Here is a 12374-nt window from a genome sequence, read left to right as displayed (position 1 = left end):
ACGAATTATTTATATCACATTGATTGGTCTTCATTGAACCAATAGCCATTGGTTCAGTAATACAGTGATAACTATATAATTAATAAAAAATGTACAAGTGACAATTTCACTCACTTTTATTCTGCAATCAAGCATACCGAAATAAAAATAGTTTTTACTTTCAGGTAATTAATTGTTTTTTTTTGTCGTTTTTTTTCTTAAATATTGCTGAATCTGAAGTTGTAAGGGGCAAAAGAGCCTATAATATTAAATAATAGGAAATCAAATTTACTTCATAATAAAAACTATATTTGTAAGTATGGACCACTAGGAGAAATACATTGAAACTGTAGATTCTCCTCTAAATTAAAAACTGGACCCTAGGGGCTTTGGCATCTGATACTGCAGATGCTTTTGTATCTTAATTAACTTTTAGCTTTTAGCAAGAACTTGTCTTTGCAAGGATTCCAGTTTAAAACTGTGATATTGAAGGCAGGAACTCTATCAGTGAGCCAGAGCCTGCACTGATGGGAATGAGAGAATTTATTCTGGTGTACTTAATGTACATGCATGTCCATATTTTATTTTATGTGGTTAATGTGAGTACACATGTGTGTTTGTATGTGTGTTGTATGAAAGCTGGAGGTAAGGTCCTAGATGGCAGATATGTGTCACCGAGGTGGTTGGCCTCATAGAATCATAGAATGGTAGAGTTGGAAGGGACCCCCTGGGCCACCTGGTCCAACCCCATGCTCAAAGCAGGATTCGCTAAATCATCCCAGACAGATGTCTGTCCAACCTTTGTTTCAAGACTTCTATTGAAGGAGAACTCACCACTTCTCGTGGCAGCCTGTTCCACTCATTGATCACTCTGTCAAAAAGTTTTTTCTAATATCTAATCTGTGTCTCCTCCCATTCTGTTTCATCCCATTGCTTCTAGTCTTTCCTTGCGCAAATGAGAATAAAGTTGATCCTTCTACAATGTGACAGCCCTTGAGATATTTGTAGACAGCTATTAAGTCTCCTCTCAGTCTTCTCTTCTGCAAGCTAAACATTCCTAAATCCTGCAACCTTTCCTCATAAGACAGGGTTTGCAGACCGGTCACCATTCTGGTCGCTCTTTTCTGAACTTGCTCCAGTTTGTTGATGTGTTTTTTAAAATGTGGCGCCCAAAACTGGACACAGTATTCAAAATGAGGTCTGACCAAAGAGGAGTAGAGAGCAATAATGACTTCACGTGATCTAGACTGTATGCTTCTGTTTACACATCCTAGAATTGCATTTGCCTTTTTTGCTGCTGCATCACACTGTTGACTCATATTCAGTCTGTGATCAATTAGTATACCCAAGTCTTTTTCACATGTGCTGTTGCTTAGCCCTATTCCTCCCATTCTGTATATGCTTTTTTCATTTTTATTGCCCAGATGTAGTACTTTGCATTTTTCCCTGTTAAAAACCATTCTGTTAGTTGTTGCCCACTGCTCCAGTTTATTTATATCTTTTTGAATCCTCTCTCTCTCTTTTCTAGTATTAGATGAAGTGATGTAAGTCTTGGGAGAAAGTGCACAAGTAACAATAGGTTATTGAGATGTTTTTATTTTTTATTGGAATTTGGGTCCTGGATTTAGAAATGACCAAAGGAGTCTGGGAGGGAAAGGTCGTTCCCATACTCCTGTCAGGGTCTTACAAGTCTAATAACAGGCAGCTCTGTTATCTCAGGGGAGTGTTGTTGTGTTGGAGCTGGAGAAAGGCAGTTCATGTCAGTCTGTGTTTAATGCCTGCCTATGACCACATACTTAAAACGCTACCTTGGACAGATATGGCACAAGCCACTCCATCTGGCTGATTCCAGAAAAATCCTGATACCTTTTAATCCTTGTACAGGGATCTGGTTTTACAACAGGACCCAGTGGAATGCTACCATGGAAGGGCTACCATCCAGAGGCAGAAATGGTCATCAAGCAGGGTCAGAGCTGAGAGGTCACATCAAGAACAAAATCAGGATCTGTAAAAATAGAAGTATAAGCCAAAGTCAAAATAGGAAAATACTAAAAACAACAGGAGCAGAAGACACACCTAACCAGGAAAGCACAAAGCTATATCTTGCAGCTTCCAGCAGCAAACTGGATGCTTTAAAAGGGTGTGTGCTCTCCAAATGGCTGGAGCAGGGAGCTGATAACTTCAGCTGGACTGCGCACATACCCACAGTCAGACTGGACAGCACTGTAGATCCCAGCCACTCTAGTCTTAGTAGTTGGTCAAAGCCTGATTTCTAGAGCTTCTGACTCTTCTGACATCTGTATCACCAGCGCTGCCCGCAAGATGAATGTGGCGGCGCCTGATGAGGAAGCAGAAATTGCAGGAGCTGGTTCTGGTGTAGATGTGACACTGTGCTAGAGACTGAGAAGTTGCTGTAATGCCAAATTGGTGAGACTATTTTGATTTACTTTGCCTTACCCAGAGAAAGGACTGTTTTGTTATTCATTTGTGCTGAAGAAAGGACTGTTTTCATTTTGGAGCTGTAAAGTTTATGTGTGATAATAAACTTTATTCTGTTTTGATATTAAATCCCTATGCCTGTGCATGTCCAAGCATCTGCCAGAGAGCTGAAGCCCTTACAGTTTATGTACATGTATGCATAATGGAGGAGGATCCCAGACACACGTTCTGTACAGGAGCGTGTCTGCTCCTGGATGAGCCAACATTTATATTGCAGATGTACATATATGGATTTATGTGCCTCATTTCATTCATTAACTTTTTTATGGTTTTTTTTTGTGCAATATTTTATCTTAACAGTTGTAGAATGGGTTCCAACCAAAGTACGCACCATTGCCGGCACCTTGGCAGGATATTCATACACTGTTGGGCAGCTCTTGTTGGCAGGTTTAGCCTATGGTATACGAGACTGGCGATGGCTACAACTCAGTGTCTCTCTTCCGTTTTTTATTTACTTTCTCTATTCCTGGTGAGTGGTATGAAATTATAAGGATATTTACATATTGTCTGGCAAAATATATTTTGAAAATGTAAGTCTTCATTCATAAACAGCCCAAATTTAGATGCATGGTTTAGAATAACAAGTTGCTGTTTTTTTTCCGATCACACCACTACATATTAGGTGCCATATTATGAAAGTATTTTTCCTAAAAGCTACACACATTGGGCCAGATTTATCACTTGTATTTTTTTGTCACTTTTTATTTTTGACTTGTGGTTTTCGCCAATTTTAATTTTTTTTTTTTTACAAATTCATTGAAATGACAGAGGTGATTCATGAATTTTACACAAAGCCCAAAATTGTCTTTCTGTTTTTAACTTGTTTTGCAATTCACTAGTGGCAAAAATTCACATATTTCGTAAAATGTCATTAAAAATGCACCAAGATAACTAGGGTACATAAAATAAGTCTGGGGGGGGAAAGGCTGTTGTAGACTTGTCCCAACTTTTGTGAATTTTTTTTTTAAAGTGGCATTTCATGAATCTATCTAGAACATCTGGAAAAGCCATATTGATGCAAAAATCGGAACAATAACTAAACCACAAAAGGAAACTTGAAAAATGGCGCAAATTGTTTAATTAATTTATCGCAATCAAAAAGTCACTTATTGAGAAGTATTCACTCCATTGGGGATTTTTGGGGTTCCTGTGGTCAGTCCCCCGCAGATCACAAATTTATGACCTATCCTGTAAATAGGTAAAAAGTTTTAATGTTTGGAATAACCCTTTATTATTAAAAGTTTAAACATATTTCAAATTATAAATGTTTTCAGTATAGGAAATCTTGATCAAATAGTTGAGCTGAAATTACAACCTAGGATCACACAACTACGTGTAAAGAAAATATAGTCCTTAAGAGGATATCCATGGTTAACCATTTTCAATGGAGTTTTCCCATCTCAGAAATTAATGGCTGATACTGGAATATCTATAGGCACAGGCCACCAATGGTTAGGACTACAGACAGAGCCAAGTGGGCTACTTGACACTGATTTGCTTTTATTGGGTCAGCGAAATATTATAGCACACCCCACTTGGCTCCATTATTCTAACTTCTGGAGGTCACTGTATAGAGACAGATATTCCTGTTATGATTGGGTCACCGAGGAGGAAAACAAAACCAAGCTGAGTCACAGAAAACCAGAGAGGTTGGTAACTACGCGGATTGCAGACCCCTGATCCTAACCACACAACTAACAGCAGCCGTGGAGCGTACCTACGATGATTCTAGATGCCTCGTCACAGCCGGAGGACTAAATAAACCTAAAGCAAGAAAAGGGGAAATCTAAACTGCCCCAGAGCAGACCCCAAAGGAATAGACAGCCCCCACACATATATTGACGGTGAAACAAGATGAAAGCACAAACACAGGTAGGAAAATAGGCTGAGCAAATGATGGGGCCCACACTAACTAGAAATGACAGGAAAGGAAAGATACTGTCTGCAATCACGCCAAAAAACACTGCAAAAAATGTCCAACACTTCTGATAGCAAAAAAACCCTGAAGTCACTAGACTTTACCCACTATATCAGCTCTCTGGCATATTCTGAGAACAGAGCAAAAAGAGGCCAATCTAATATGGGACAAAAAGCAAACTGGCACATACAGTAACATAAGAGTGGAAATTCAGCACAGTCCCAGCCGGGGATGGCTGACCACACAAAAACTGAATAGACAAAACCAAATCAAATGTGAACATTAGCAGAGAAAACTTAGCTTGCGAAGACAGGAACTGAGCTGGAAACCAAGACCTCAGGAGGCAGTAAAAAATCACCAGCATGGGAATAGGGAGTTGGCTGTCTTAAATCCAGTCTGAGACTCCAGATGTCCAATCGTTGTCCTCATTATCAGGTGGCAGGTCTCTGTTAATTAGATCAGCTTCATTACCTCCTGCCACCACCAGAGGGAGCCCGGAAAGAGAACTCATGACTCCTCTGTCAGCACAAACAGTTCCCTCACCAGAAACCAGAGGCAGACCAGAAAATGAGTTCACAACATATTCCCATGTCAGTGAGTAAATGTCTAATTTAGGTTCCCACTACAGTAAGCTGTTTGACCTCCATTAGTCTTGGACACATATCCAGAGTAAAATTAGTTTATTTTTGACAAGTCAGCCAATAAGCCATGTGTCAGGTAATGAAATTCAACAGCCTCTTATATTATAGATCCAACTTTGAGTTCTGCTCCAGAACACTAATTAGGAAGGGTCAGAAGAATTGTTAATAGCGAATGGTTTAGTATCAGTTTATGTGTTATCTTGGACTCTGTGAGCAGCCACACAATGTGGGTTGTAAGTGTTGAAACTACAGAGTAAGGTCCCTGAGATGTTATCATGAGACTGTGGGTGCTGGATGAGGACAGAGACCTGGAAATCAAGAGCTGGAGAGATGTAATACAGCAAGCCATGTGAGCTGTTGGCAGGGAAAGGCATGCTGTCACAATTTGTGAGCCATTTGTGGGTTAGTGTTTGCTTTCAATGGGTCATTATTAGCAATTGATGGGTCAGTAGTGATGGCCACTGCTGGATCAGTGTTGGCCATTAAGGGGTCAGTGTTGGCCATTGCTGAGTCAGCGTTGATAATTGATGGGTCATTATAGGCCATTAGTTTTATGACCGCTGTTATCAGCGACAGCAGGTGTAGGCTGATGGGAGTAGTACTCTCTCATCAGCTGACGCCTGTGACTGGCGGTAACCTTTTTACTGCAGGATACAGCTCTTGGCTCACAATGTCATCTGACAGCGTGGGAACCGCAGCTCTCTGACTGGCGGTAATGACCTTACCGCTGATCAGAGCCGCAGTGAAACACCCGATGATCGGGCTGCCAAACACGAACAGTAACACAGACTCTCTGGAGAAGTCTGTATTTGGGTCCCGTGCCAGAACACTAGGTATTCGGTATAGACCCCAAACTTTACTATTCGGGTTCGCCCATCTCTAGTCATAATTAGTCATTGATGGGTAAGTGATGGCCATTGATTAGTTTTTATTAGATGTTTATTGGTCAGAATTGGCCATTGATGGATCATTATTAGTCTTCGATGAGTCAGTGTTGGCCATTGCTGGATCAATGTTAGCTTTTTTTGGCTCAGTGTTGGCCATTACTGAGGCAGCGTTGGCGATTGATGGATCGATGGGTCTGTGTTGGCCATTGCTGGATCAGTGTTGGCCTTTGTTGGCTCAGTGTAGACCATTGCTGAAGAAGTATTGGCCATTGATGGGTCATTATTAGCCATTGATTGGTCAGTATTAGCCATTCTTAAGTCAGTATTAGCCATTGATGAGTAATTATTAGGCATGGATGGGTTAGGGTTAGCCATTGATTAGTTAATGGGTCAGTAGTCATTGATAGGTCACTTTTAGCCATTGGTCAGTCATTATTAGCCATTGATTTGTCAGTGTCGAGTTGACCATTAATGCATCAGTGTTGGCCTTTAATGGGTCGGTGTTGGCATATAATGGGTAAGAACTGGCCATTGCTGGGTCAGTATTGGCCATTGATGGTTGCGTAGACCTCAGCCCACAGACAAAGAGATAATAGTAGTGTGAGTATACTGCTGATGTTGCCACACTCACACCGAAAAAAAACCTACAATCATTCCTAAATATGTTTTTAAATATGCTATGGATAAAAAAATTAATGAGTAAATTGTTTTTCTACAGAGGTTTACACTTATCATTTTAATAGAGTTGAATTAGATGAATACATCACCATGACCTACTGATGTTCTTACACAAAACAATTCTAGCAGAAATGTAAAAATGCAAATCATTTTAAGTAAAAAAGATACTGTATATCCGGCAATAGGCTGTTATTCCAGATTTACGCAAACACATCACTTTATAGAAGCTTTATGCCGCCTAAGAGAAAGAACACACGCCAACGAGGCCTTCTCTACAAAGAGCCCAGCTGTATTCTGCTCCGCTTGCTCTTTGCACATCAAAGACAAGAGTTTTAAATAATTGTACATTGTTTCTCTTCGGGCAAAATGACTACCTTGATGTGAAATGTTATCACCTCAAACATTAAATGTGTTTTATCACCATAATACAGATAATACAAAAAGAAATCCCGGATGCAAAAAAGACATAAATGTCACTGTCTATTTGATGATTAAACAGTGAATATAGTCCAGTGCAATCTCACATAATAAGAGCATTTTAATGGCTTATCCATGTTTTGCTGGATGTGGGCTAAGTTCACTACTAATTCTGCATTCTGGCATTAACCTTTGTGGTACTCCAGCAGCTCGGTGTGCATCTCTAGCACTGGGGTATTATGAAGCCCCCCTGGCACTGATGCAAAATCTCACAACTTCTTTTACTATTTCTATTACTTCTGTTCTCTTGCAGGGGTTTGGGATTAGGGTGAAAAACGCTATCAGTGAGCGCTTGGGTAGAATAATAGAGAGACTTTCACTGGATTGTTTTATTTGAAATGATTACCTTTTCCAGTTGGAGCTGCTCCGCTGATACTGGAATGTTTTTTATTTTTTCTTCTGTGCCCCTCTGTTCCAAAATTGTGTCCCCAGATGATAGTGATGGTGCAATCTGCTATACGGTGCCACAGATACATGCTTTTTTATTTAGTAACAATTTTTAAGGTCTTTATTAGGGGGTGTGGCTCACAGGATCCTCTGGGGCGTGTCTATAGACTGCTCTGCATAATTACCCTGCAAGCAATACCCCCTTGGTAAAAACTATAAAAATTCCTATGGTGTTTGTGCACCCTTATATAGTTTTAATTTTACCATTCTTGTTTCTTTAATCCCTTATAAATGACTATCAAAGCTGAGGCCAAAAGCAAAAGCCTGACAGTTATCACTAGAAAACAATTTAGAGACAATCACCAGCTTTAATGGACACCATGATTCATCTTCTCGTTTATAGGTGGTTCCCAGAATCAGCCCGATGGCTTGTTCTCTCCGGTAGATCATCTAAGGCTGTAACAGAGATAAAAAGAGTAGCCAAGTACAATGGAAAGCTGGAAGAGGCTGAGAAGATAACACTGGAGGTATCTTCTATAATATTGTACATAACTCCATCAAATGTAATTGCTGCTACGAACCTATTTATCAAACTAGTTGCATGGCTATACTGGTAATTAAACACTAATAAAAATGATCCCTCTGTTATAGGAAACCATTGTGCCAGTGTTGAGAAATCCAGCAACTTGTAAAGTAGCCTGGGAGACCATTGGGTCTTCTTTTTTACTCCCTGCAAGGTACCACCTTCCTCTCCTTGATTGACAACTCCATTCTTCACTTCGTCAAGCATTTTAATAACAATCAAGGAAAGAAAAGTGGCGCTGGGTAGTGAGTAATGAAGAGGACTCATGATATTGAAGTGCATTGTGACACCCCCATTGCACTTCCAGACTGTTTTTTTTTTTTTAAATGTTCAATTCTCCCGGCTGACAAAATGGTTTCATACTATACAGCTATCACTTGTATTGTTGTCCAGTGACCCATACAGCCATACAACTGGTTTTATTATTAAAATCATCCTTACTGGAGATGAACAAATTAATTCGATGCAGATAAAAATTTGTGCTGAATTTGTCGGTATCCGCTGAATCCGGTGAATTCATACAATTTAAAACTCACTTTGTGTGAATCATCTAAAAATGCCACCATGATTTTACAGATTGCAGAAGATTGTATGAGCCAGACAAGGCGTATTTGATTTCATGAGTTTCTAGGAGAGCTTCTCCATAAAGCTTTGCCGCTATCACATCACGTGGTATTGCACAGCCAATCAGTAGGGACTATAGTAGTCTGTATAAAAGTTGAGGCAGGAAATGCAGCATTCATTTTGAGGGTAATCTTGATAGTGACAGGACGTAATAGCTCACAGCTTGGACATAGAGATAGGGAGAGAAAGTCTAACAACACTGAACAAATTCTATAGAAGTTAAAAACAGTTACCATCCATTTACTATAATTATTAATTGGGAACCCCTGGCCAAAATTACTGCTATTGTGAACAGTTAAGCAAGTTGAAGATTAAATGATCTCTAACAGGCCTTAAGTTGAAGATGACACATTTCCTTTGTACTTTAGGCAACATATATATATTCATCTATTACATTTTAAAAATTACAAAAAGGAAAATGGGAAGATGCAAAAGTTTTGGCACCATTGGAGAGTTGTGCGCTCAGATAGCTTTGACCAAAGTTTCAGACCTTAATTAGCATTTTAGGGTTATGGCTTGTTCGCTATCATCGTTAGGAAAGGCCAGGTGATGCTAATCTCCCAGCTATATTAAAACCCAGCCTTCTCTAACCTTGTGCCAAAAAACAGCAGCCACGGGTTCCTCTAAGCAGCTGCCTAGCACTCTGAAAATGAAAATGATGGAGGCCCACAAAGCGGGAGAAGGCTATAGGAAGATAACAAAGCATTTTCAAGTTATGCTTTTCTCAGTTTGAAATGTAATTAAGAAATGGCCGATAACAGGAACAGTGGAGGCCAAGATTAGGTCTGGAAGACCTAGCAAAATTTACGTGAGTGCTGCTCAAAGGATTGCTAGAGAAGCAATCAAAAGACTTCAAAAGATGTTCAGAAAAATATAGCAAACTCTGGAGTTGTGGTACATTGTTCTACTGTTCAGAGACACCTGCACAAATATGGCCTTCATGGATGAGTCATTAGAAGAAAACCTCTTCTGCATCCTTACCATTAAAATTCAGCATCAGAGGTATGCAAAAGAACATCTAAACAAGCCTGATGCATTTTGGAAACAATCCTATGGACTGATGAGGTTAAAATATAACTCTTTGGCCACCATGATCAAAGGTATGTGTGAGAAAAAAGGGCACAGAATTTCATGAAAAGAACATCTCGCCAACCATTAAGCATGGGGGTGGATCAATCATGTTGTGTTGCAGCCAAAAGTACAGGGAACATTTCGCTGGTAGAGGGAAGAATGGATTCAATGAAATTTCAACAAATTCTTGATGCAAACGTAACACTGTCTGTAGAATAATAATAGCAATAATCTTTATTTATATAGCACCAACATATTCCGCAGCGCTTTACAGTTTAACAGTTCATACACAAGTCATAAGTAACAACGTTAAAAATAATACAGTAATTAAAGCAAAATAAGGCGATCCTGCTCATGAGAGCTTACAATCTACAATGAAGAGGGGGGGACAAAGTAACAGGTGTGTATTTACAATGTAGAAGATTGTGGAAAAGCTGAAATGAAAAGAGGATGCCTTCTACAAATGGATAATGGTCTTAAACACATGTTAAAATCCACAACAGACTACGTCAAAAGGAGCAAGTTGAAGGTCTTACAATGGCCCTCACAGTCCCCTGATCTGAATAGCAGAGCATGCATGACGACCCAGGAATCTCACAGCACTGGAAGAATTTTCCAAGGAAGAATGGATAAAAATCCTTCAAACAAGAATTAAAAGACTCTTGACGGACTACAAAAAGCATTTACAAGCTGTGATACTTGCAAAAGGGGGAGCTACTGGGTACAACTATGCAGGGTGCCCAAATTTTAATGTTTGCATCAGCCCATTAGACCTTTTAGAGATAATTTATTCTTCAACTTGCTTAACTGTTCGCAATTACAGTCATTTTGACTAGGGGTGCCCAAAGTTTTCATTCCACTGTAACGGTTTTGATAAATATCTGGAATATTTCCGGAACAGCCAAATGTTTTTAGATATGTTCCACTCCTCTTTTATGCCTCTTGAAAATGTATTATCATTGTGGGGGGTGTCCTAACATGCACAGACACTGAGCGGTCAGTTGTGACAGTGTTGGTCTGTTTGGTACACACTTCCTTAACAATGCTAACACCCAGCAGTTAATTTATTCATACATTTCCATAACGGAAATGATGAGTTCCGAGAAAAGATGACCCAGAATTGCTCTACACTACATGTAGTTACTAAACTAGACATGTCAGAAAATCTGACAGTAAGGGCTCGTGTACATGACCATAAAAATCAGATGAGTTCTATCTGTCGTTTTAGTGGATAGCAATTGTCTCTGTGTTATTCAATGAGGCAGTGCACATTTCCGGCCACTTTTGGCCTCCAATAATGGATGACACTAGTCCATTCATGTCTATGGGCCATGGAAATCGTCAGATTGCATTCAGATGACATCTGAGGGCAGTCCTATTTTCAAGGACAGACCGAATGGAGAAGATGGAGAAACTTTATTTTTCTTCACATCCAAGAAAATTGGATCACATTGTGATCAAACTCTAATCAGAGTGTGATAAGCATAATCGGGCCAATTTTCTCAAATGAGAGAAAATCGGTGATATGACCCTAGCCTAATAGGGATATACCAGACATAGACCTCATCCACCACCAGCATCTGTACCAGTATAGTATTCTCTGTTCTGAACTGTAGAATTCTGATCTGTCTGATGGTTCTGTGCAGACTTATATATGAGACATTATTAGACATTCTCATCCCATGAAAAAAGTGTCCAGAACAGCCAATATAATCAAAGTCAAACGAGCGAAAAACTGCAACCAATCTGATCCTTTTGTGCTGTTTCATTATACAGTTGTGAAGTGCTAGTCGGTATTACAGATCTTTTTACAGAATGCGATCTTTTAGGTCTTCTAATCATCTTATTCATTCTCACATTAGTCGCTAAAGGCTGACATGACGAAGGAAATGGCTTGCAGCAATTCATCCTACACAGTTATGGATTTGGTTCGGACTCGCACTGTGCGGAGAATTTCATTCGGTTTGAGCTTTGTATGGTAAGTAGACTATGCCCAGTGTCAAGAATCGAGAAATCTGTGCATTTCTTAATGCTGAAGGTCTACTCAGTTTAGGGTCAATTATAATGTACTAGATGTGTGCCCAATGCTATCGCATCGGGAGGGCAGTAACATCACAATGGGGGCAGCTTTGTGGAACTGGGGGTGGCGGCCCACCCACTTCCGAGCAATCAGAACCGGCAGGAAAGACGGTGTTTTGCGGCCTGTGCTGGAGATGGTGTGCAGCAGCACCAGAGGGTGGCCACACCCAATCTCCAGCACAGGCTTCAAGCCGTGGTCTTTCCTGCCAGCTGTGACTGCACAGAGGTGGGTGGGCAGGCAGCGGCAGGATCCGGCGTGTGTAGTCAGGCGGTGGGTCCTGGCGGAGGTCCGGCGGCGACATCCCTCTCATTACTCCCCCTCATTACACTCTCTCGTTACACCCCTCTCACAGCCGGCAGGAAAGACGGTGTTTTGTGACCTGTGTTGGAGATGGTGTGAGGCGCCACCAGAGGGTGGCCGCACCCAATCTCCAGCACAGGCCTCAAGCTGCGGTCTTTCCTGCTGGCTGTGACTGCACGTAGGTGGGTTGGCAGGCAGCGGCGGGATCCGGTGCGTGTAGTCAGGCAGTGGCTCCTGGTGGGGGTCCGGC

The 12374-nt window shown here is 40.7% G+C and overlaps 1 protein-coding gene across 6 annotated transcripts in view; it reads left to right on the top strand.

Annotated features, from left to right (window-relative positions):
- LOC141058320 (solute carrier family 22 member 6-A-like) overlaps positions 1 to 12374 on the top strand; it is a 151106-nt gene that overhangs the window by 116108 nt on the left and 22624 nt on the right. For all 6 annotated transcript variants that reach the window (XM_073554530.1, XM_073554525.1, XM_073554526.1 and 3 more), the window contains 3 exons: positions 2779 to 2947; positions 7870 to 7993; positions 11607 to 11722. In XM_073554530.1, the coding sequence (XP_073410631.1) occupies positions 2779 to 2947; positions 7870 to 7993; positions 11607 to 11722 (409 nt within the window). The remainder of the gene's footprint in view (positions 1 to 2778; positions 2948 to 7869; positions 7994 to 11606; positions 11723 to 12374) is intronic.

Source organism: Dendrobates tinctorius, unplaced genomic scaffold, assembly GCF_039654945.1.
Source record: "Dendrobates tinctorius isolate UK_male_01 unplaced genomic scaffold, ASM3965494v1 ptg000211l, whole genome shotgun sequence".
In the NCBI taxonomy this organism is placed as follows: domain Eukaryota; kingdom Metazoa; phylum Chordata; class Amphibia; order Anura; family Dendrobatidae; genus Dendrobates; species Dendrobates tinctorius.
This window is presented reverse-complemented; position numbering and strand designations above follow the sequence as displayed.